This window comes from Staurois parvus, unplaced genomic scaffold (genome assembly GCF_062004578.1).
Source record: "Staurois parvus isolate SC_StPar_1 unplaced genomic scaffold, SC_StPar_1.0 ptg000426l, whole genome shotgun sequence".
NCBI lineage: Eukaryota > Metazoa > Chordata > Amphibia > Anura > Ranidae > Staurois > Staurois parvus.
In genome coordinates, this window is record NW_028318222.1 from 1,273,771 (window position 1) to 1,298,916 (window position 25,146).

Sequence of the window (25,146 nt, forward strand, 5' to 3'; positions counted from 1 at the left end):
ACTAAAACCCTCCCCAGGAGTCTGATACTAGCAACCACTCACAGTAGACTGGAGTTTCAACTGAGATTGAGATAAGGAACAATGGGAAACGTTTTCTATAAGCATCGTTTTTCCACATTAAACTACAGTAAGACATTTTCATCCTTTAGCCTGCACACGTTTTAAGGTTTTATTTCTAAAGTGGCTAAAGACTCCTCCATGTAGTATCCTACTCCAAAGCAAGAGTGGAAGCTTTTCATTGACAGCTCAACCACTACCCAGGTTCTACCTGAACACTACTGTCATGTCAACAGCAAAAGTCAGTGCTAGAGGGGAAGGACCTACATGGAGAGATCTTAAGCAGTCTCTGCTAGTGGAGTACCTCTTTAACCCCTCAACTATCTACTTAAGGTTTATTTAAGCTTGTTATTGAAGAGCTCCAAAAAGAAATGTCTCCTGTTACAAGCTTTAGGTCTTGTGACTTTTCCTAGCAATATTGGCAGGATGGACCCTGATAGTTAAATATAACATTGCCTTTTTATTATATAAATAGTGTAATTAAGAATATAAATTAACGTAAAGAACGCATGCAGTCAACTGCATATTTTACAAGCCATATCTAGATTAAGGAGTTTTATCTTTGGCAGGCCAGTATCCAGCTGGACATGCAATATTTACACATTGAAAATTGATAAAATAATATATTCAAGTTATGCTGAAGCAATGTTCCCTCTAAGCCATGAGATGGATGCAACTCATACCTCTCCAGTTTCTGAGGAACCACAGGCCCCTAATATCCACTGGCTGTCATGGAATAGTGGTGATCAGTTGCTGGAGAGATGCAGAATGCCTACCCTAAATGATGAACTCTATTATTACTAGTAGATAGGAATGCTAGGCCAGACCTTTTAGCTTCAGGTAGGCTGGGATTTAGAGCACCTGCTATGTGAAGTTATGCTTAAGGATAAATTCACTTCTAGCCTTTTGTAGCACAAAAACTCAAAAGTATGCTGTACACTCACGATACAGAAAGCAGTCTATTCTCTGGCCTTCCAATGGTCCACGTAGAATCACTCAGCTCAGGTGCTTCGTAGCTTCATGAAAACAGGGTTCATGTACCAGGGAAGATGGGGTCCTGCTATAAAAAATAATAGGCAATATGCCTGAACCTCATCTTGAAGTTAGCATGCGAATCTGACCTCAGAATTGGTAGATATACTGTAGAGTCCTATTAAGTTCTTTAGTAGACTTGTGCATTTCTTTTTGTAACAAAACAATTTGAACAAAAATTTGTTTTCCAGAGATTCGGATGTATACAAATCTCCAGACTGACATAGTAAAGGATGTCACCGAATAAGAAATAAGTTCTAACGAAATTAATGAATGCATGTTTCATTAGGATGACATCACATGATGCCATAGTAGTTCAGGTCCATGGGGAAATTAATAGAATTTTTGAATTTGTTCAATCATTTAGATTTGAGTAAAGTAGGGATTTAAATTAAATTTGTAGATGTCACAGTCAGTCAGTTCAGTTCCACAGTCTAATGCAGTTCCTAAGTTTTAAAACTTCAGGGCTGTCGAATTTTGCATTAATTATTCCGTTGTGTCTGAAAACACTGAATTGTTCTGAATAGTTTTGATTTACTGTATATGAATATCAAATCCACCCAAAATACTGTATTTAGCAATCTCCAAAAATGTTTTTTTGAATCCACCCAGACCAACAAATATACAAAACAAATGCTGGAGATGCAAAACAAATTCCGAAAGCAAATTGGTTCAACATAACAAATAACATGACTAAACGAAATTCTTAAATGAATGAATGCAACCGAAACTACATTTTTTTGCCAAATCTCCTAAACTCAACTCCATTAAAACGTGTGTGTCTATGTAGCTGAGTTTAAGAGCTGCCGTGTTAAGGTGAGGGTAAACCTCCCTTTCCTGAACGTGAAAGAATCACGTTCAGGATAAGAACATTTTGACCACTGACTGCGGGAAAACGTAATACGCAGTAAAAACACAGCAACCGCGGTACCGCGTTTTTGCTGTGATTTGTGTTTCCCAGTGGCTGGCGGTCAGAGTAGGCTCTTGTACAAGAAGCCTTAGCGGCTGGGATGTACAAATTGATTCTTTAACCTTCAAATGAAATAATTTTTTAGCCTGGGACTCCAAGCAACCCGTTAAATAACCAGTTAATAATGAACACTGGCCGAACAGTTTTTTTTTTTAAACACTTCTTTTCCTCAGCCACAATGCATAGTCAAGAGGAGGACACCACTGTTTTGTGGTTCAGCTTTTACAGCTTCCTGTGGTCACTTTCTGCTTACTGGACAGATGCATTAATGCTGATTTATTGTCCAATGTGCAGCTGTAAGGGTCATCCAGGAAATAGGGGCTGGCTATACAGTGTGGCCGAGGCATATGACCATCTACACAAATCTCTAATTCCTTTGGAAGATTTAAGGGTTCACATATATGATTTGCCCTGTGTATTTAGCTGGTTCCCTGAATTACGAAGTTTTCATTGTTATGAAGTAATTTCATTGATCACCTGTCCCTTTTTTTTATCTACAAGTAGCCAGGGGCAAAATCTGACCACAACTCTGACTATCTATATGGTTGGCCAGAAGAATAGAGTGCCTTCCTCATGGGTTCTAGCAATAAGTACTTCATCCAACAGGTGCTCATAACCCTTAACCCAAAGCTATTTTAATAGTGTGAGGCCTTTTTTCCACTCTAAAAATACTTCAAAGAGAAATTGATATCTAGTGCAACCTAACAGAATGGATTAAAGATCCACGTTTACCATGATTATTCCAGTTCAGTCAGCTTAGAGTGAACAATGCACTTTAACATTATTTATGACTGCATATATCCATATATATGCCTACCACATGTGCGTATATGCACCCATACACTCACACTCATGTACAATATACGTTATACATGTATCTCGTCCTTTTCAGAATCCGGGGTTACCGGCCTGGAAACGCTAAAAATATCCTGACATGGTATCTGAAGGGGACTGGATGGAGTTTTGGGGGGTGTCAAGGGTGTTTTCCTCTCTGACAATAGTTTTAGGATTTCCGCCACCTGCTGTTCAAGGGCAGACATGCGAGAGCTTAACAACTGAATGTCATCCTTAAGCTCGTGTTTGACTTCTTGCAGAGTGGTCTGTAAGGCCTGTTCAGGGATAGGATAAAAAGGGTGCTTTGCATCAGCTTGAATCGGGCTGTGCTCAAGCGGGCTACGCGTTTCCCCTGCTTTGTCCAGCCGAAGGTCACTTTTTGTTATACCACTATCACATGAGTCTGTTTTCCGCAAGGGATTTTTAGATACCCCGCTCTCTGGGTCAATGCATTTTGGGTCGTCTGACAGCAAACCCATGGATTCTGCCTTTGTGACATTATTCCAGTCCTCTTTTTTCTCTTCATGGGCCTGCATGTTATTTTTTAATCTCAGCCAACCCTTGGCATTAGCATTCTTGACGCGTATGGGGCTAGTAACTTTAAGACATTTTGAGTCACTGCCACCATTTGGCTTCATCTCTATTGCATCCCTGTTGTTCTGCTTTAAAGACTCGTTGGTTCTAATGTAAGAAAGAGACGTCTGAATGGGAGTTATCTGGGACACGGTTACAACACTGGTGCCAGTAATGACAGCTCCATTGTGCATGGAACGATTCTCGACTTGGAGCTGGTTCCTTTCCAGGTCAGTGTGCGCCGAGCCCTGGTTTCGTAACTCTTTCTGCTGTTTGAATTTCTGAAAGAGCTTCCGTACCGGGTGGTCTACGGGGATGGTGAGGGTCACTTCATTTTTCTGCCGTTGCCGCTCCTCTTCTTCTTTCTTGACATCACTGATTTTTCGGAACACAATCTAATGGAACGAGATACAAAAAAGAAGCAAAGGAAAAGTCATTACAAAAATAAGGTTGCTTCTGTGTTTTCTGCTAAAAGAAATAGGACATGCTTGGCTAGAAAATGTACACTGTGGTTTCCTATTTATTTATAAATTCATTGCTCCAAGGCAGGAGACCAAAATGCTGTAATAAGCAGTTGGATTAAAAAAAAAAATCTATTTTATTATAGTGCATATTCTTTCCCTATTCTAGAACTGTGCAGCGTATACTGCTGTGACAAGGCTGAAAAGAACAGAAAAATGAACATTTTAAGGCATCTTAAAGTGACCCTGTTGGTCAAACTGTTTCAACTAAAATCTTCTTATATGTGCATCTATTATTCTTTATGTCTTATGTAGCATTAAAAAGCCCTGAGACTTCTGTTAGGCACTACCAACTTGAATATAATGTTAGCAGGCTCTGAGCTGTCACATCAACTGACACTCTATAATATTCCCATTCACTTCTCAGCTGGCTACTACATGAAAGGTTATGAAGGATGGGATGGAAGAGCTGGGCCAGCACAGACAGTATACAGAAGAGGAGAGGGCTATGACATGCAAGGAGGGAGGAGGCTGTGCGATGGAACTGGATTTTACTTGAGTCAAATTTTCAAGCAAGTGCACAAAAAAGTTGGTTACAGAATCTCTTTGAAGAATTTATAGTTCAAGAAATGTTTCATAAATTACTTATTTTAGAAATTTACCATACCAATTTTGTAATCTTGATGATCCTGTGTAAATGAAGGGTTACAGTCTACAGTATTATCTGCTCAATTACCAGTAGCGCATGCTATCATTACATTATTAAAGTTTTTGTCTACGGTTCATTATCCCCTTAATGAGCTCAACAAATGATGGAGTTTTTTATTTTTCAAATAAATGCCTTAAATTGCTGGGTGCCAAGAAACCTCTTGCAAAGTTATTTGAAATAAACCCTGTGCTACAGTTTTCCAAGAAGCTGGATCATCACCTCTTCAATTGTTTTTGTCACTGACTGAGGAGAGATCAGATATTTAAATATTTATGTATATATTCCTTTATCTTTTGGTAGCTAGAAAGATGTAAAATAATCTGCACTAATATTTGACCTCAATTTGCAGGTCACGATCTAAATTAAGCAGGGAATGTACAGTGGTTTTTTATCTACTTTCTTTTTTATGGTTAGGACTTTAAAAAAAACATTTTGTGTGTATCAGATGTCTCCAACTGAGGTTTCAATCGGACAAAACAAGCCTCAAGCAAGCAATCACTGCAGCCCTGTTTGGATAACCTATACTGCTCTGGGAATCCTGTTATGTATTAAATATCTGTAAAACAAAGATGGTTTAGATATAGTAGAAAAACCGTAATAAAATATCCATTTAAAATCTTATGAACGTAGAAAAAAAATAAAAGCAGGACTGACCCACACCCTACAGTCTCCCTATATTATCTATATTGACTGGTACTTTTAAAGTGTACTTATCATTAAGCAGACATAATGCCGTAAAAGAAAGGAGTAGGAAAGTAAAGAATGACCTTGGATTTGCATTTTTTTAAGCCTGCAATGCTTTGAGCACATCTCAAACCAACATTTTCATAGTCAGTTTCTTTATTGCTGTTTGTTTCCCCGTGGGCTGGATTTTGGGGGACACGGAGAAATCCTTCCAACAGGGACGCATACAAATAAAAGGACATTATAAAGTGTTACTAAACCCAGGACCCTGCATTCACTATATCTGGTCTCCCACAGTATACACAACATGGAAATGCAATTATTTTAGTAAATATAAACTGCTAAATACCTTTTCTCATCAGCAGTTAGAACAGTCTTGTGACTTCTATCAGTGTTCAGCAGAGCACTGGTTAAAGCTTGTAGGAGGAGTTTTCTTTCTGCTCTAGGAGGATGCAAAACCCCTGACCTCTGTCTGCACAGTGCTGATTGGCCCTCTGCTGATTACATGCACTCTCCCAAGGAAAAAAAAAAACCCTCTCTAGCAATACACACTAAACTGAGCATGTGGTTACGGGTTCAGTCTGTCTTATCAGGAGATAAGACGTGGACATTTGAACAAGAGGAGGGGCAGAGAAAACAGAATCATACAGCCTTTTTACACAATGCAGAGGATTAACCCCTTAGGTTCCACAGTGAGTATAATCATGCTTTACTGCATATACAGACTGATTTTACTGTTGGTTGTGGGTTTAGTAACACTTTCAAAAAATAAGGGTAAGGGTTAAGAGCACTGCTGGATTTGATTGTTGTCTGGGCCCCCTATTTTTGGAGATTGCCCTCATATTTGGACAGGAGAGTGAAAATCTCTTCTAACCCTTCCCTACACTATCCAAAAAATGTTTGGGCTTGAATAACTTTTTAAGTCTTGTTAAAGAACAACCATCATCCTATATGAATATTTGTACAGCAATATTAGGAGGCAAGACTGTAGGAAACTATGGTTTAATGGGCAGAACTGTTACCCTGGAAGACAGAAAATGCTTTTAGAAAGGTTAATATGTATTGTCTCCTAGTTTTAATTTTGCTTTTGGGACAGTAATAGCTCAGTAAATTGAGGTTAAGTATAGGTGACTGTCTTTAAACTTCCCCAGGCATGTATACTTTCCACTGGAGCATGCCTGCTATTGGAGCCTAGAAATGGGGATGATATGGCACTTCCCCATGTGACAATGTTTGGACCTGGTGATTGGCTGCTTAGGCCCATGCATGGTCACATGCTTCTCCATACTTGGAAGCCTACTTCATTAATGAGGGCTCCAGCAGTACTGGTAAGCTCTTAGAGAGTGTAGCTGGATAAGTATGACTGCTTGGGGGATGGACTATATGCAGGCACCCATGGAGGCTTCCAGCTGTTCTACAGAGTACGGCTGTCCCATAGGAATGAAAAGGGACATGGCACTCAAGTTTAGTGTGAAGAGGTTTTTGAGAAGGTTGTGCAGTACCACACAGGGCTGCACTGTGAACATCGCTGGATCAGAACTAACGGTAAGCATGTTATTGTGTAGGCTGCACTCAGGGAGATGGGGAGAATTCATTAAAGGACAACTTCACCAAAGGTCAAGTCTTACTTTTAAGGCACACACATTTTCCACTGAAATTAATGGAAACACATGGGAGAACACATGTCAACACACAACAATGGAAATGCATGTTGTAATGTGCGGTACAAGAAGGGCCAGATTTGACAGTGACTTAGGTGGTCAATGCCACCCCCAGTGTCTCTGCACCTAGGCCACTACCTATGCAGCCTAGCCTGAAATCCGGCCTTTGTTGAACGGCAAATTGCATGTCAATACATGCATTAACACATTTATACGTGTTGACATGCCATTTCAATGTGCATCAAAAATGCATAGCTGTGAATGTAGCTTTAAAAGGCTGCCATAACTCTCAGTAGTCATTCAAAGGTCACCACATTATCTAAAACCATCCTAATTTTGCCTTCTCCATTTATTCCAAACGTATTTCACTGAAATGGTGAATTTTGGCAAAATGTTGACAAAGCAAAACCATTCATTTTACTCAAAAAATATTCTGCAACAGCTAGCCCTCGACCCACAAAATAGCTTCCTTGCAGTGTGTGCAGGCATCAGGCACACTTTAATTCACATTTCTCCTTCAGCTTTTTGATGCATTACATAAACTTAAGAGTTCAATTAATTTCCTCAACTGCATAAAAAAAGCCTGAAGGGAGAGAATAGATATTAAACAATTTACTGTCAGGATGGCTTCTATTTTCTACTTCAGTCCCTTGACTCTGTAAGCTTAATGTACTGAAATGTACTATCAACCAACTCAAACACTACATTCTGTATATGCCCAGGGGAGTCATTACAGACAATGTAGCCTGCGTAGCTACTGCAAGGCCAGGATGCGGGAAATGTGTGTCTCTAGTGGGCCTGTCTAACTACATATTGATTCTTTTATTTATTTTTCTTTCTTGCCAACACAAAGTATAAAAAGAAATGCAATATGGTAGATTTGCATTTCTTAAAGTGCGTTTTGCACACCACTGTTGGTATGTGTCCTGCTGCAAGTGTTACTTGGCATCTTACTTGAGGACTCAATCAAGCCCATAAAGGACAATGGGGGTAAATTACTTAAACCAGAGAGTGCAAAATCTGGTGCAACTCTGCATAGAAACCAATCGTCTTCCAGGTTGTATTGCCAAAGCAATAAGTTAGAAGCTGATTGGCTACTATGTACAGCTGCACCAGATTCTGAGTTCAGATTTATTAACTCTACCCTGAAATATCTAACTTTCAGTGCTGGTAAATTGTCACTGGTAGTTTTCAGTGCAGAGAGTGATGCCCTATTCTAAGCCCCTCTCCCCATACTAACCATCAAACTAACCCTCCCTATAGCCTTAACATTAACCCTTACATTAATGAGTCTTGTAGCCCCACGCAATTGCCCTTCCTGTAACCTTCACTTACAAGACCATGTCATATTCACAATTCTGTCACTTGTAAGAATGTGCCAGTGGCAGTACTAGAGAATGCATCAGCTCAAGAGTCAGTTTGATAGGGTAGGAGCTTGGTCAATAACGTCAGACACCAGTAGGTGTAGAGGGGTCGTTTGCTCAAGCCGTTTCTTATATTACATACAGAAAATAACCTTTGATCTTGCCAGAAATGCAGTGTTACTTAATTTGAGTTGCACCAAAGAATATTTTCCTTCCTAGATATCTTCTTTAAACTATTAATTCTCCCCTCCCCCACATGATGAAGATGAAGAGATAAGGACATGTCAGCCCTTTCCTTTAGTTGGAAAATTGAATGAACCTAGTGGAAAACTTTCACCTGAACTGTACCTACATACAATCAGATGCAGTCACTGTTTGCATACTTTGAGAGCCAGCAGCTCCAGCTGTTGGAATACAAGAGCCGCAGTGGGTGATTCATCTCTCTGCACTGCTTAGTGTGGTTGGAGAAATCTTATGATAAATAGCCAGCCTAAGTCAAATTCAAATGCCTGTGTTAGATGCATTAAAAGAAAACACTTCTAATAATGTAATAATGATTACCTAGCTGCTTTCATTTGTGATTTTTATATCTGCAGGCAATTCGGCTTTAACATAATTTAATCTTGTGATGGCTACTGCCATTAAGCAAAATACAGATTAAAGTAGCCTGTGCATAAATCCACAAAATTTTAAAAGTTTATTAGCATTAAACTTTTTGTTCCACAACAGGTCTGTAAATGTCAACCATTTCAGTAAATTGTGCTGATTGTTTATTCGTTGGTTGATCATTTCCTTCCACCTGTTCATGAATTCCAGTCTTAAAAAATAATGGCTTTTTATTATTGTCATTTTAAACAAAAAGCATGAGGCAGACGAGCGTGTTTGGCTAATTAAGTAGAGCGTTAATGTCCCAGTTTATGAGTACTGCATGGATGCATAATTGATAAGCTGATAAATAATGCATCGTAACTGTACCTTGCAACAGCATAATTAACATGACATCGACTTAACGCAGTAGTGCAGTTATGGACATCATGATAAATTCATTGATTTTATTTAACGCATTTAATTGCCGGCTGTAATATTAATTAGATTAGCCTATTGCAATTAATGCAGGCTGTAACTACTCCTTTAGTGAATTTTTAGTATTTGCACGGTAGATTTACTATTGTTAAATGTATTTTAAATTCTTAGGGGAGAATTTACTATAACTGGAGAGTGCACAATCTGGTGCAGCTCTGCATAGAAACCAATCAGCTTTCAGGTTTTGTCAAAGTTTAATCGAACAATCTGAAGTTAGAAGCTGATTGGCTACCATGCACAGCTGCACCAGATTGTGAGTGCTCCATTTTTAGTAAATCTCCTAAAGTGTTTCTACAGCTAAATCATTTTTGAGTGGTAAGGGGGTTAGAACATCTGTTATTATTTCTGCTTGTATCCCTGTTATGTAGTCATTTATCCTGGTGACTGCTGTCACCGGCACTGAAAGTAATGGGAAAATCCAAAATTTCAAGTTGTCCGGTGCAGGATCAAAACTTAATTTTTCCAAAGGGAGCACTTGCTCTGATTCTTCACTTTGGAGAGGCTTCTTAATGTTTAGTTATTGATGTATCTACATGATAATGAAGGGAAACAGGAAAAAGAAGCGTGTTTAACACTTCCTTGCGCCATCGACGATGAAAAAGGTTGAGGAATTTTGACTTGATTATAAATCTTGAGTGTTGTATTTTGGAGTACAGTACAGGACACAGGCAGCTTATTCATTCAGCATGGGTTATAGGCTTGTACCTTCAGATGACTGGACACTGGCCATCTTTTGAGGACATGCCCCCTGGGGTACCTCCGCTATAACCCTACCCCACTTTGTGAGTCCTCTATTTTGTAAAGCCCTGTACACACGATGAGAATATCAGATAAGCTATCGTCCTTTTTTTTTTTTTTGCATGCTAGTCTCATATCGAAAGTGAAAAGGTTACTAAAGTTATGAAAATTCTTGTATGACAGAATAAAAATTTGGAAGTGATATAATGTATTTTTATTGTACTTTCGGACAAAAACCGTACCAAAACCGTACGATCTGGTACCATACAAGAAACATTTTCATGCTTGTCCCTTCAAATAATTTTGGACAAAAGCTGTGTACTAGCAATCAGATTATTGTATGATTGCTTCGAAAGTGGTATTTTTTGTACGATTTTCTGATCATGTGTATTAGGAGAGTTTGGGGAGGGTGTAATGTATCATATGCTGTACTTTTAAGATATCAAATTTACAAGTAAGTCAGATTTCCTCTTATCTTAATCGTACAATACAGGACACAGGCAATTTATTCATACACCATGGGACATCTCCAAGCAATGAATACATAGGGTGGGCAACTGGACAAATGGAACTGCCACAAAGGGCCCAAAAAACAGGGGTCCAAGACCCAAGTTCAAAATGCCACTGCAAGATCCTTGTGGCCAAAAGCTGCATTTGCAGAAGACGTGGCATGCACCTGGTAAAAATTTGAGAAAGTATGAAGAAAGGACCAGATGGTGGACTTACACAGTTGTACAAATAGAGGCTTAGTGCCTAAAGGCCCGAGACACACCTACAGATCTGGTGGCGGGGGCACACAACAGCACAGGAGGAGGTTTTTGTTTAAAAGTGAATGCTCTTGTAATCAAGTTCTTGATCCACCATGCAGTATTGGATTTAAAAGTAGGGTGCCCCTTGTGAGGTCCTAAGGAAAGACCAAACAGTGAATCTTTTTGTACAATGGACCCAGTACCTTTTAGGTACATTGTAATGGTTCTAATTATGTCCAGACAATATAGAGAGACTTCCTTTGGATACTTAAGAGTAAGGCACAAAGATGGAAGAAAAATGTCTCCACTGAATGCTGAAACCACCTTTGGAAGAAAAGATAGCTTTGAGTGTAATACAGCCTTATTGCAGTGAAGTATGTGGAAAGGCTCTTTACAGGAAAGAGCTGCTAGTTCAGAGGCACTTCTGGCATACATGATGGCTACATTCCTACTTTGTTGGAAAAAAACTCTAAGGGAATATCCCTGATCAGGGGCGGACTGGCAACTCATGGGCCCCCCGGCCAATAGGGGATCATGGGGCCCCTGTGTCCTTGCCCAAACTCAAAAAAGCCTATGAAAAAGGTACCAGGAGCATCTCATGGGGCCCCATACAGAACCCCAGGCCCTCGGGCAGTGCCCGAGTTTCCAAATGGTCAGTCCGCCCCTGTCCCTGATGGGATTAATGGGTAGTTTCTTCTGGGCAAAGAGAACCAAATAACAGTCCCAGGGGGCTAATACAAGAAACACCTTGAATACATGTTTTCAATACCTGCCCTTTTAGGGTGCTAAGAACTAGATTCGGACCAAGACCTGTTTGCAAGAAGGCCAGAATATGAGGCTCAGAGCAATTTCTGGGATTGTTAGAGCTGGAGTGGTGATCCACCAGGAAAAGGAAGTTCATATTTGGCTGGATAGGAGCATAGGTAAGTCCAGGGAAAGAGTCTTCTTTTTCCATATTGACAGAATGTTCTGTTCGAGATTTGTTGAATGCAATTGTGTGAAAGGAACTGCATTGCAAAAGGAAACCACTAACCCCAATACTTTCATAGTGAATCTCACTGTGGGATTCCTTTTGGATCATTGTTGTGGAACATATTGATCTTTACCTGGGATGTATACAGGATCAGACCCAAGTAATCTAGGTGCAGGAAGGGGCTGGAGAGCAGGTTTGTCCTGATAAAATACAGGATCACATTGGTTATTCATTGTTCTTGTCCAGATACATAAATAGCAGGTTAAAGAGCTTTCAAAAGCATTTCAAATTTTCTGTCACTAGAATCTTAGAGACAGAACATCTTCAATAATGCAGTACAGTGAGATTTTTGTTCAGGACAGAGATGGTAGGGTCAACCACAAGGTTAGCCCATTTTTTGTGTTTACCACTGCATATAGTTAAGCAAATATTTCTGGGGCATAAGAATCTATTCAAGACTGACTCTGTCATTACAGACTGCACATTATATCGGTTCATGAATAGAGAATGTTATGCAAGTTTTTATAGGTCTTATTGTACCTAAGGGGCATGGTTAGATGGAAGAGAATCAATCTGCACTATCCCAAGAGTTTTCCGTTTTTTGTTTTATATATATATATATATATATATATATATATATATATATATATATATATATTTTCATTCTATTTAATAAAAAGCTTTAGAGTATTTTAATTCTGTTAATTTGTTTTATGGCTTTCATTAGCCTGAACATCCAGTGGTTCTAGAAAATGGTCCTGATTCATATGTTGTAATTAACATATATGGTTTAGATTAAGGATGGGGAATAGGTCTGTACCATGTGTCTATTCCAATTTATGTAAAGGAATTTTGCAGTATGTGAGCATAGGATGACAGCGTGGTAATACATTCAGGGGGACCAATTGACTTATGGGAAGAGAGGGGATGGTCTTTGTATTGGTATTTAAGAAGCTGGAGACTGTAGGTGTGTGTCTTGAGAACACCCTGTGGGAGGGGTGAAACCTGTTGACGCACTTCCGGTCTGCTGTCTCTCCGTCCTACGCAACTTCCGGTGAGTGGAACGCATGCTGAGTAGTGCGTTCCAAGAGGCCATCTTTGATATTGGTTAGAGAGACACTCTGTCACCCTCTGCTAGAAGTCTGTGAGGTTTCTGAAGCTGTCTGTGGACTCTATGGGAACAATGTTTGGCTGTTTTGAAGGCAAATAAACAAATGCTTTTATTGGATTTGCAAAATGTGAGTGGCCTGGTATTATTATTAATAATATAAAAAAGTATTAGCAATATTACACTATATACATTTTTTTTCTTGCACAATTGTGGCGCTGGGAGGAAGGATACATCAGGAGTGATTGAAGGGAGAAACTGATCCATATCTGGTGGAATGGAGTCCTGGAGGCTGTAGAGGGGGTATAGGATCCCTAAAAGTCCTAAAAGGTGTGCAAATCACCAGTATCTGGTGAATGCGGTTTATGTTGGTTGCAGCACTGGTGGATCGTGGAATCACATATTCAAAGGAGAAAGTTTTTTTTTTTTTTTTGGGTTGAAGCACAAAGGAATTTGGGAAAAAGGACTTTATATCTCTGTGGACACTTTATTTTTATTTTAAAATCTTTTTAATATATTTATTTTAAATTTATATGTGTATTTTTTTTGCACTTATTATTTGAAGGTATTATTATTTATATGATTTGGGTTTTTTGATTTGCGCTGTTTATATTGTTTTATATAACAAGTGAGGTATTCCCTGATGGGGAACTCATGGAGTAGAGTGGGAGGCAGGGTAAGTGTGGCTGGAAGGAGCACATGGTAACCCAGTTGTACACCGTCTTGCAACGAATCCTTAAGGCGAGGAGTTGCCTGAATACCTCATAAGGGCTCTAGGCGTAAGTGGCTTTAAAGTGTGACTAATAGTGTGATGTAACACACCTGGTCATCCACCTGACACTAAGCTCTGAGTGGTTGAATTTTAGCACCAAGTTTGAAAAGTTTCCACTGGGAAGTGATTACATTCTATCTATACCCCATTTTGCACAGTAATGGTCAGAAATACCATGACTATATATGAAATCTAGGCTTTGTCCATCATGGTGGACATATGTAGACAGTAGAAGACATTGAAGGTTAATTGAAGAATCATAAGATAAAATAATTAAGAAAAAAATAATTTAAAAAGTAATTAAAGGATTTGAAAACATTTGTGACTATGTGGAGCTCCGATGACTTGTAGTTCTCAATGAGCTACGAGGGTGCTATTGAGCACTCTTGTTGTTCATTGATCTTCCTGCTCTCAAGTAATTGCCTGCCCATAAAAAGGTACAGACCGCTATCCTGAGAGTCTGCAGGAGTCTGACATTGCACCTGTGATCTGCTGATCGCAGGTGCAATGCTCTGCAGGCTCCTTAGGAAAAAAAATCATTTTTGTTACCTGCAAAATCTGTGAATTTTTTTTTCTTCAAAAAGTGAACTTATTCTTTAATTAGTGAAGCTGATTTTTCCAAGAAGAACAGACACTAGCAAAAAACGGAGGACTCAGTGGAGTGGTTATAGGGGAGACGCCTAAGGTAGGTGTCTTAAAAAGTATGCTAGTGTCCAATCACTTCAAGGTATGATCCTATAACCCATGGTATATGAATACCTTGCCTGTATCCTGTACTGTACAATTAAGATAATAGTTTTGGGTTTGGATAGATGCAAGTTGAAAGTGATACACAGTGGGAGGTCAAGTAAGAGGTAAGGCACTGTTATAAGGAAAGAGGTATGTTGGAGTCCGAAGCAAGGCAAAGTATGTGGGGGTTGGCCCATTTCAACAAGAATCTTACCATAAAATTAACTTAGTATATTTTATACATGTCATTTACAGTCAGGTCCATAAATATTGGGACATTGACACAATTCTAACATTTTTGGCTCTATACACCACCACAATGGATTTGAAATGAAACGAACAAGATGTGCTTTAACTGCAGACTGTCAGCTTTAATTTGAGGGTATTTACATCCAAATCAGGTGAACGGTGTAGGAATTACAACAGTTTGCATATGTGCCTCCCACTTGTTAAGGGACCAAATGTAATGGGACAATTGGCTTCTCAGCTGTTCCATGGCCAGGTGTGTGTTATTCCCTCATTATCCCAATTACAATGAGCAGATAAAAGGTCCAGAGTTCATTTCAAATGTGCTATTTGCATTTGGAATCTGTTGCTGCCAACTATCAATATGAGATCCAAAGAGCTGTCACTATCAGTGAAGCAAGCCATCATTAGGCTGAAAAAACAAAACAGACCCATCAGAGAGATAGCAAAAACATTAGGCGTGGCCAAAACAACTGTCTGGAACATTCTTAAAAAGAAGGAATGGACCGGTGAGCTCTGCAACACCAAAAGACCCGGAAGACCACGGAAAACAACTGTGGTGGATGACCGAAGAATTCTTTCCCTGGTGAAGAAAACACCCTTTACAACAGTTGGCCAGATCAAGAACACTCTCCAGGAGGTAGGTGTATGTGTGTTAAAGTCAACAATCAAGAGAAGACTTCACCAGCGTGAATACAGAGGGTTCACCACAAAATGTTAACCATTGGTGAGCCTCAAAAACAGGAAGGCCAGATTAGAGTTTGCCAAACGACATCTAAAAAAGCCTTCACAGTTCTGGAACAACATCCTATGGACAGATGAGACCAAGATCAACTTGTACCAGAGTGATGGGAAGAGAAGAGTATGGAGAAGGAAAGGAACTGCTCATGATCCTAAGCATACCACCTCATCAGTGAAGCATGGTGGTGGTAGTGTCATGGCGTGGGCATGTATGGCTGCCAATGGAATTGGTTCTCTTGTATTTATTGATGATGTGACTGCTGACAAAAGCAGCAGGATGAATTCTGAAGTGTTTCGGGCAATATTATCTGCTCATATTCAGCCAAATGCTTCAGAACTCATTGGACGCCGCTTCAGAGTGCAGATGAACAATGACCCAAAGCATACTGCAAAAGCAACCAAAGAGTTTTTTAAGGGTAAGAAGTGGAATGTTATGCAATGGCCAAGTCAATCACCTGACCTGAATCCGATTGAGCATGCATTTCACTAGCTGAAGACAAAACTGAAGGGAAAATGCCCCAAGAACAAGCAGGAACTGAAGACAGTTGCAGTAGAGGCCTGGCAGAGCATCACCAGGGATGAAACCCAGCATCTGGTGATGTCTATGCGTTCCAGACTTCAGGCTGTAATTGACTGCAAAGGATTTGCAACCAAGTATTAAAAAGTTAAAGTTTGATTTATGATTATTATTCTGTCCCATTACTTTTGATCCCTTAACAAGTGGGAGGCACATATGCAAACTGTTGTAATTCCTACACTGTTCACCTGATTTGGATGTAAATACCCTCAAATTAAAGCTGACAGTCTGCAGTTAAAGCACATCTTGTTCGTTCAATTTCAAATCCATTGTGGTGGTGTATAGAGCCAAAAATGTTAGAATTGTGTCAATGTCCCAATATTTATGGACCTGACTGTACATGTATAAGCTTCTCTTGGGTGGACATGTAAAGCCCTGAGAAAGCTGCTGGCAGCCGCCATCTTGTATGTGATGTCAGCAGCCTCTGTGCAGACTTAGAGTTGTGCTCTATAGCACTGGTCTTTGCTACTCCCTGGGCTGGTTAATAAGAGGAAAGAGAAATTAGACGTTTCCAGAAGAGGAAAGGACTATGGTATGAAAGATGTGAGGGGCATGTGCTAGAGAATTGACTTTTTCTGGAGTAATCTCATTTGCTAGCATGTTTAAAGGGCACATTGGAAGTGAATTAAAAAAATATAGAAAGGTAAAAACTTAGCAAGTAAGCATTGAAAGGACTTGAATGTTCTATCATTTTAGAGCAGGCTCTAAAAAAGGTCTCTTTAAGCTGTCATATTTCTAGTAGAAGTGATTCTTTACAGCTGACCAATCACTTCTACATGCTGTGAAAAGTGCCACCTTAACCCCCAAGCCATGTGTCCCAGGCCAACCCCTCTCATCTGGGTGTCCTGGACCTTCATGGCAGGTGTCTGGATGGAGAGAGGAGAGAGATGAGCAAACAGCAGTTTTCTGATCTACCCTGTAAAGAACAAACCTAGAAGAAATCAGCTCTGAGCACTTCCGGGATTAGAGCTGTCAATCCCCAACCTTCCTGACCAGCTAAGCCTGGGGGCATGATGCAGAAAAAAATTGCATATGCTGCACTATGGATCTGTTGACTTGCAGTTTGCCAACAAAGTAATGTCAAAAGTAGCCCTTTATCGCTTTGTGTTTGAAAAAGCTCACACACGTTTTGGGGACAAAAGAGCCAGTAGAGTGGCCATGCACACTTTAACAAATGCAAGTAATGCACAAGATTCTAATGGGACTTTGAGCCACACCTTTGACACTGCAGACCCAGCTTCCCTTTATTTGGCTTAGCCAGGCCATGGTTGTGTGATTCTGAAGGATCATGAGTCAAGCTAACTTTGTCTATATTCCATAAAGGTCCCATAAAGTCTAAACTTCATGATGGCCTTATAAGCAAGTAAGGATACATTTTCTAGTTTTTAGAAATCCAAATTTCTCCACTCTCATTTGCAAAACTTTAGTCAGTCCCTAGTACTGCTTTCTGGCCTTTTATGAGAATCAGTTTTCTGAAACTGATGTTTTTCTGGTCTTTACCCAACTGATCAGCATCAATTGAGACAAATCTGATACAGATTTTAACTGACAGATCATGTGAAATCAATAGCACATCTGTTCAATGCCGACAGAAACATTCAATAGCCAGCGATAGCCTGACTCAGCTCATGACAGAGCCCAGCAGCCGGCTGAGTAATCACAGTCAAGAGATTAACAACTAGAAAATCACTGTTACAGAAAGGAGTGCATATAAGATATTCTGATGATTGTATGCAGCTAATACTCAGTTTAATAATCCCTTTTTAAAGTTCACATGCTACTATTTATATTTTTCACCACATTTACATGTAGAACAATCTACAAAGCAAAAGTTAGATGACAGAAGTTGAGACATACTATAGTGCTACGTGTGTGTGTTGGGGGGGGGGGGGGCTTACAACAATTCACATGGTCTAAATCATCTTTAACCAGTTGTCACCTGCCTACAGTACATTTACTGTGGGCAGGCGGCATGGACAGGCTGGATGACGTAAATATATGTCATCCAACCTGGGGCACGCAGCGTGCCACTCCCGCAACCACTGTGTCTAGTGAAATGCAGCTCCCAATACCCGGCTATGCAATCACATGATCACAATATCAACAAAGCTGTTATGAATTAATGTCATTTATAACAGCTGTGCTTCCTATACAGTGATGCTGTGATTGGCCCACAGCTATCACATGATACCTGGGCCAATCACAGCACCCTGTACCATGTGATTAGCTGTAGCCAATCACAGACCACTAGTAATCACAGCTGTTATGAATGTAGCCCATCCATGACAGTTCAAAACATTCCTGTTAAAGTGATCAACACTGTGCTAGCAAAGTTTAAAATAAAAAAAAATAAAAAAATCCTTGACACCTCCCTCAGAGTAGTACAGTGTTACTGTGATGACACTGAACTACTCTAATGAATGTAAAAAAAAAAAAAAGTTAAAACATGTAATAAAAAAATTATTCAGTATTGTCCCTGTCATTGTCCCTGATCACTGCCACACCACACATGATGACGATGTACTGCACTGATGAGCGTAAGTAAAAAACAAAATAATGAAAAGAAACAGATTTTATTTAATTTCTTCATTTTCCAAAAAAATTGTGACAAAAAATTACAAACGATATGCCTCTTATTAAATACCTAAGACTGCCCACTTTCCAAAAAGGGCCAATTTGGGGGGTATTTGTACTGCCCTACCATTTAATGAGATTGGCTGTCAGTACATCAGGATTGATCAATTTTCAAATGTATATATTTTTTAGACGCTATAACGTTCACACGAACCAGTTAATATACACTCAATTAAATTTGTATACCATACATGTAGCAAAATACATTTTCGTCATAATTTGCAAAGAAATTAGATTTTTTTTCTATTGGATATGTTTTATAACTAAGTAGAAAATATTATTTTTTCAAAATGTTTAGTCTTTTTTCATTTTATATTATAAAAAAAAGAAAAAACCCAGTGGTGATCAAATACCACCAAAAGAAAGCTCTATTTGTGTGAAAAATTATATAAATATTATTTGTGTACAGTGTCGCATGACTGCACAATTGCCAGTTAAAGTAGCACAGTGTTGAATAACAGAAAAATGGCCTGGTCAAGAAGGGGATAAACCCTCCCAGAGCTCAAGTGGTTAAAGCAGAATTTCACCCAAAACAAAAAGATATACATTTATAATCCATTAAAAGATAAAATAAAAAAGCCAGCTTGTGCTGTAATATTTACTTTCAATTTAGAGATTTCAAAAGCTTTTCTGCCACTACATGAACTCTAACTCTATTAAGTCGAACAGCCAGCGTCATTCAACCCACTTCCTCTGAGACTAAAGCTTCGTACACGTGGACCAAATATCGCTCGCTATCGACCAGTTCAATAGAAATAGCCTGTGTGTACAGCAGCCAGTCCGACAGAAGCCGGATGTTCGTCCGGCTTCTATTGAAAGGGCATGACCAAAAAAGGTCTGCTGATCAGCTTCTGATTAGTGCTCTCTGCCAATGGCTGAGAGTACTGACCGGTGTGTTCTGGTGGGGGAACAGTCCCCCTCTCAGAACACAATAGCACTGCGGGGGGGATCACTGTACTAACATCGCTTGTGTTAGTACAGCGATCATTCAGTTGTTTGGGTTTTTTGTTCAGCCCACCAAGTTGAATGAAAAAACAGATAGTGTGTATGGGGCATTAGATTAGACCAGTCTTTCTCAACCTTTTTAACTCCGAGGAACCCTTGAAATAACTTTCCAGGCTCAGGGAACCCCTGCTAAAAAGTACTATATCTATAACTCATAATACCTCTGTGTGACGGTCAGTGGGAAGAATGCTTCTTATACTTGTGGTCACTGGGGAGAATCTCACCAATCTCAACAGATAGCTAAAAAGATCAATGGTGTCAGTGGAAACTTATTTGAGATGCAGAAACTGCTCATTGCTCAAGGAACCCCTAGCAACCTCTGGAGGAACCCTAGGGTTCCATGGAACCCTGGTTGAGAAACCCTGGATTAGACAGTGAAAGGAGAAGAAGCCCAGTGATGAGCTCATCTCCCTATCACTATACTTTCTCTTCCTATGAGTCAAGTTCAGGCACTTACACTGCTTGCATTTAAAAGATTTCTTTAATGATTACAGAGATGCATTAATTGATGTCTTTTATAGTATAGCTGTCTAAAGTTCAGCTTTACAAAAACTGTTGGCATCAACTGTTTAAGTAGCCCTGAATGTATTTGTTTGGCCCCTACACTGTTTTGTTTTTTAGACAGCTTAATCAACATTTAAATGGAAAAAAATAAACAAACCGCATTTGAAATTAAAAAATACTGATCAGTATCATAATATATATCAATCACAGTATATATTTTTAGCAACAATGGTTCCCTATTGTAGATGGTAAGGCAAGGTAATCTAACACCAGTAACTGGGCAGCACAACACCACCAATTCATGCTTTTTTCTAAAAAAAAAAATTGTTAATACAATTTTTTTGTGTTTTTCCTATGGTCACATGACCAGTAACGAATGGGTGGGATGCATATACATTACTGAAGACAACAGCCTCCCCATAGGCGACATCATCTTAGGAAGATGCAATGCTGAAGCTGACAACATTGCTGAAATTTCAGCAGTGGTCTTGCAGTGTTGTTAGTACTCCACAGGAAATGTTTATATCTAGTTAAATTTAAAATTTTCTTTTGAGTTAAAGTGTTACTAAACCCAGGAGCCTGATTCACTATATCTGGTCTCCCACAGTACACACAACATGGAAGTGCAATTATTTTAGTAAATATAAACTGCTAAATACCTTTTCTCATCAGCAGTTAGAGCAGTCTTGTGACTTCAGCTAAGCACTGGTTAAAGCTTGTAGGAAGAGTTTTCTTTCTGCTCTAGGAAGATGCAAAACCCCTGACCTCTGTCTGGACACTGCTGATTGGCCCTGTGCTAATCACCTGCACTCTCCCAAGTAAAAACAAAACCTCTCTAGCAATACACACTAAACTGAGAATGTGCAGAAGGGCTATGGGTTCAGTCTGTCCTATCAGCGTGGACATTTGAACAAGAGGAGAGATCTCCAGTGAAGGGCTGAACATGTTCTCCTGAGTGTTATAAACTGTGAATGACCAGAGAATAGCTGTGATCCTCTGAATCACAGCTATTCTCTGTGTCATAAAAGGACACCTAATTAAGAAGATATGGAACAATCAACAGCAACAGCACTGCCCTTGTATCAAACCAGGGCAGAGGTTTTGAAGTGACTAGGTACTAGATGAAAATATTAAAGCTGTCCAACCTGTGAACAATGTGTATTGCTGTATTTCTCCCAGCTTGGAGCCAACCCTCACAAGCAATAGACAGTACTTAGAATGTGATGGCTTTTGGGCTGCTCAATAAAATATGAATATGAAAAAATAAAAGCTGAATTTAATTTGCTGATAATTTTGCCTTCACTGCCCCCTAACATATTTATGAAAATTTCAAATTAAAACCTTATTTTAAGCTTCAACTTTTTTGCTTTACAGCAGTTTCAGTTCAATTTATCTAGCAACACTTAAATTCTATGGCCAGGCAAAGGATACAGCACTTGGTTTCAGCTATATATGATGCGTGGTCAAGCCAAGTCTGTCACCATTACATAGCAGTTACATATTTAATTGGAGGGATCTTTGGATCTTTGCCAGAACTTCAGCTTCAATTAATAGGCTGGCCTGGTGTGCTATAGCAATAACCTTGGCCAGGTAGGTTGTGTTCCCTCAATGCTCAAGGTTTTAATTTATAACTTGGAATAAAGAATATCTTGATGATTTTTTTACCACAATAGCTGTGAATGTATTAATTATTTCTTCACAAGAATTGGTAACAACAGATTAGAATTGCTTTAGAAATGGTTATTTGGTCGAAAACATTATTTCTTTTTTTCTTGCACATGTAAAATACAAATGATGGACATTTCTTTTTCCAACTTAACCTACACCATATCGACAGAGGAACTCATCCTCCCGTAAACGTTTCTATCAATGTCTTGAGAATTCATCATCTTTAAGTAGATGGGAAATATTGGAAGGAACATTCTTGACAGACTTGAGGACGACTGAGGTTTTTTTGTTTTTTCCCTTTACTAAAAAAATGCCTGACACAACATTTCTTCGGGTTGTCAAGAATCTGATCTCCGATCATCACCGGCTTGATCAAAATAGGAAGACAGGCACATTGTACAGAGAGCGCTGGCACACTGCAGGAGGGGAAAGCTGGAAACTGCAGCATGTTCCCATAATTGCACGTTATGGTGGCTTCTGTTGGGAACTTCATACGGTACTGCTGACAGATGTTTCAACAAAATAGCCTTGGCAGCAATGTAATCATTTCACAAGAAGGTTACCACTGCTTGTGCTGTTCACACTGCCGGCTAATCATTTATGTCCTGTCATGTCTAACAGTGTAAAAGTAAGTGCATACTGAGCTCACTACCAATTATAAAAAAAAATAGAAATGGGGTACCAATATTATATTGTAAACATGAAAAGCCTTTTTACAGTTGCCATAAACAACTGCCAATGTAAAGGGACCTGTACATAAAAAGTGGAGAACGTGCCACCATCAGATTAATTGTTTTAATTTCCCAGAGCATAAAAAAATGAAACCTGATTGGACATCATGGCCAAGTTTTTTATTTTGGCGCAGGGCTTTCTGTCTTCACTTTATATAAATTTGTCTTTAAATCACATTTGTGTACGATCAGTTTAGCTATCATAAGACAGGCAGTAGATCTAACAGCCATTCTCAGTCCTGGACAATAAGAGGAACAGAGGCAAGCAGTAAAGATGTAGAGTTCCACTAAATGTGACATTTTTGCAGGACAGGCTATGGAGGAGTTTTTATAGAATAGCAAACTTGTGGGCAATTCTTAGTTTTCTCTCATATTTTAAAAATACCCATTATCTTTTATTGCATCTTATTTCTGCTGATTTCATGAAGGCTTCTGTCTACAAATACTCCAGTGATAGCTGCATGGCATTTCTGAACGTGGATTTCCTTGTGGTGACAACAGTAGGCCATGCTTGTAATATATGTGCTGAAATGGCCACTGGATGCCTGTGTGACAGGTGACAATGCAGTATAACTATTGGGTGACATGGATGGAGAGTTACCACCTTATAACAAGAAATGCCTGAGCAAGAACTCATGGCAGCAGCACCAGGTATTATTTTAACAAAAGCTGCAGTTCTGCAAAAATTTAAAGACTTGAAATTACATTTTAAAATGTAAATTAGATTATCCACTTGCTGACAGCATAACATACTTCTACGGCAGCAGAGCGCCTCTTCTGCGCTGGAGCACGTACCTCGTACGTGATCATTGCTTCCAGTTAGGGCACACATGCATGCCCAATGACCTGACTGTGCTGTGATTCATTACATATAAAACAACATAGGTGGGAAAAAACGCTCCTACAGCCAATACCTCCACACTTGTGGGAAAAAACCTTCACCATCACCTATAGAGCCTCACAATGTAGTTCTCATTGGGAATCGTACCTAAAAATACTACATCAACGGTACTTAACATCCGTTAAATTTTCACTATATTATCCACAACTCTCCTCCTCCTGTTGGAAACAATGCGGAGAAATAGGCTCAACGCTCCATACACTATGGACATGCAAATCACTCAAATCCTTCTGGAATAGTGTCTTCCAAATGCTCTCAACATTATCTAAAACTCCAATAACCCCAAACGCTGCTCTAGCACTCCTCCATATTGGAATCAACGATTTTCCTCGAGACTCCCGTACCATTATTATCCACACATTATCGGCAGCTAAAATAAACATAACTAAATTATGGAACACTACTAAATCCCCTTCTCTTACTTCACTGATAACAGATCTTAACTTCCAATGCGATATGGAAAAAAGATCTGCCCTAAACAATTCTACCTATCACACATTTAAGCTCCATTGGTCTCGATGGTTACAGAACCCAAACTGCTCCGTAAAAGTCTGATAAATTCATTATAAAATACCTTGATCCATCTGCCTAGACCGGTGCACTTACCTTTCCCTCTCCCCTTTCCCACCTCCCCTATTTCCCTACTCCTTATTCTCCCCTCCCCTATAGATCTTTTCTACAACCTTACATGGTTCAGATTATACTGAGCATACCTCTCATGCCAACCCCACTTATTCTAGTGTTACCCCCAGCCAAATGGTGGGGAAAATATTGTTTTGTTTACTTTCCTGTACTACATTATTTCTAACTGAACCGTATTTACCTACAATGTCTTGTTACTAAAACTTCAATAAAAATTATTGAAATTAAAACAACATAGGTGCAGCGCTAAAAATCAAGCAACAGACTAAAAGTATAAATAAAATATCAATGAGTATAAAACTCTATATCAAATAACGAAGTCACATGTCACTAATGGTGACTAATGTTGAATGAATGAAGTTGCTGGCCCAGCAGGGCTATCTTTATTGAGAGTCTCCATCCGCAGAACCTGCACTTTAAGGGACCTTTGAACCTGAGCACCCTACCTTAGATGTGACCAGAAAGCATACAGGATCCTGACCCTTACGAGAACCCAGATGACCTCGTAGACACCTGGTGAGACAGGCATATCTCAAAGGCGTATTTTTTACGCACTTCTGGTGAGTGCGCAATTTACTCATTTACCTTATTTCATCTGCCACCTCGGATCAAGTCCTTCACGCACCTATCTAAGGATCATATCAGATCCTCACGTGGGCTTTATATACTTTGGGACATTCATTCATTCAACATTAGTCACCATTAGTGACATGTGACTTCGTTATTTTATATAGAGTTTTATATTCATTGATATTTTATACTTTTAGTCTGTTGCTTGATTTTAAGCACTGCACCTATGTTGTTTTATATGTCATTTGGAAGGTGTTGTTTGGTTACCTTTGTGGTGTTCTAGCACCTACTCTTTTTCAGATAGCGCTCGTATTACCACTCTTACATCTGTGATTCATTACAGCACATGCCGATCAGCAGGTCCCGGCCAATAATTGACCGGCTCAGTGACTCGCGGACAGAGAATCTGAATAGTGACAGGCAATCTTGT

General features: G+C 39.4%; 1 protein-coding gene across 1 annotated transcript in view; it reads right to left on the bottom strand.

Annotated features, from left to right (window-relative positions):
• Nucleotides 1–1,702: 1,702 nt before the first annotated feature.
• The window catches only part of KCNH5 (potassium voltage-gated channel subfamily H member 5), a 401,260-nt gene continuing 377,816 nt past the window's right edge, over nucleotides 1,703–25,146 (bottom strand). Inside the window, exon 11 of the mRNA XM_089687483.1 lies at nucleotides 1,703–3,861. Coding sequence (XP_089543609.1) covers nucleotides 2,926–3,861 — 936 coding nt within the window. The 3' untranslated portion in view covers nucleotides 1,703–2,925. The remainder of the gene's footprint in view (nucleotides 3,862–25,146) is intronic.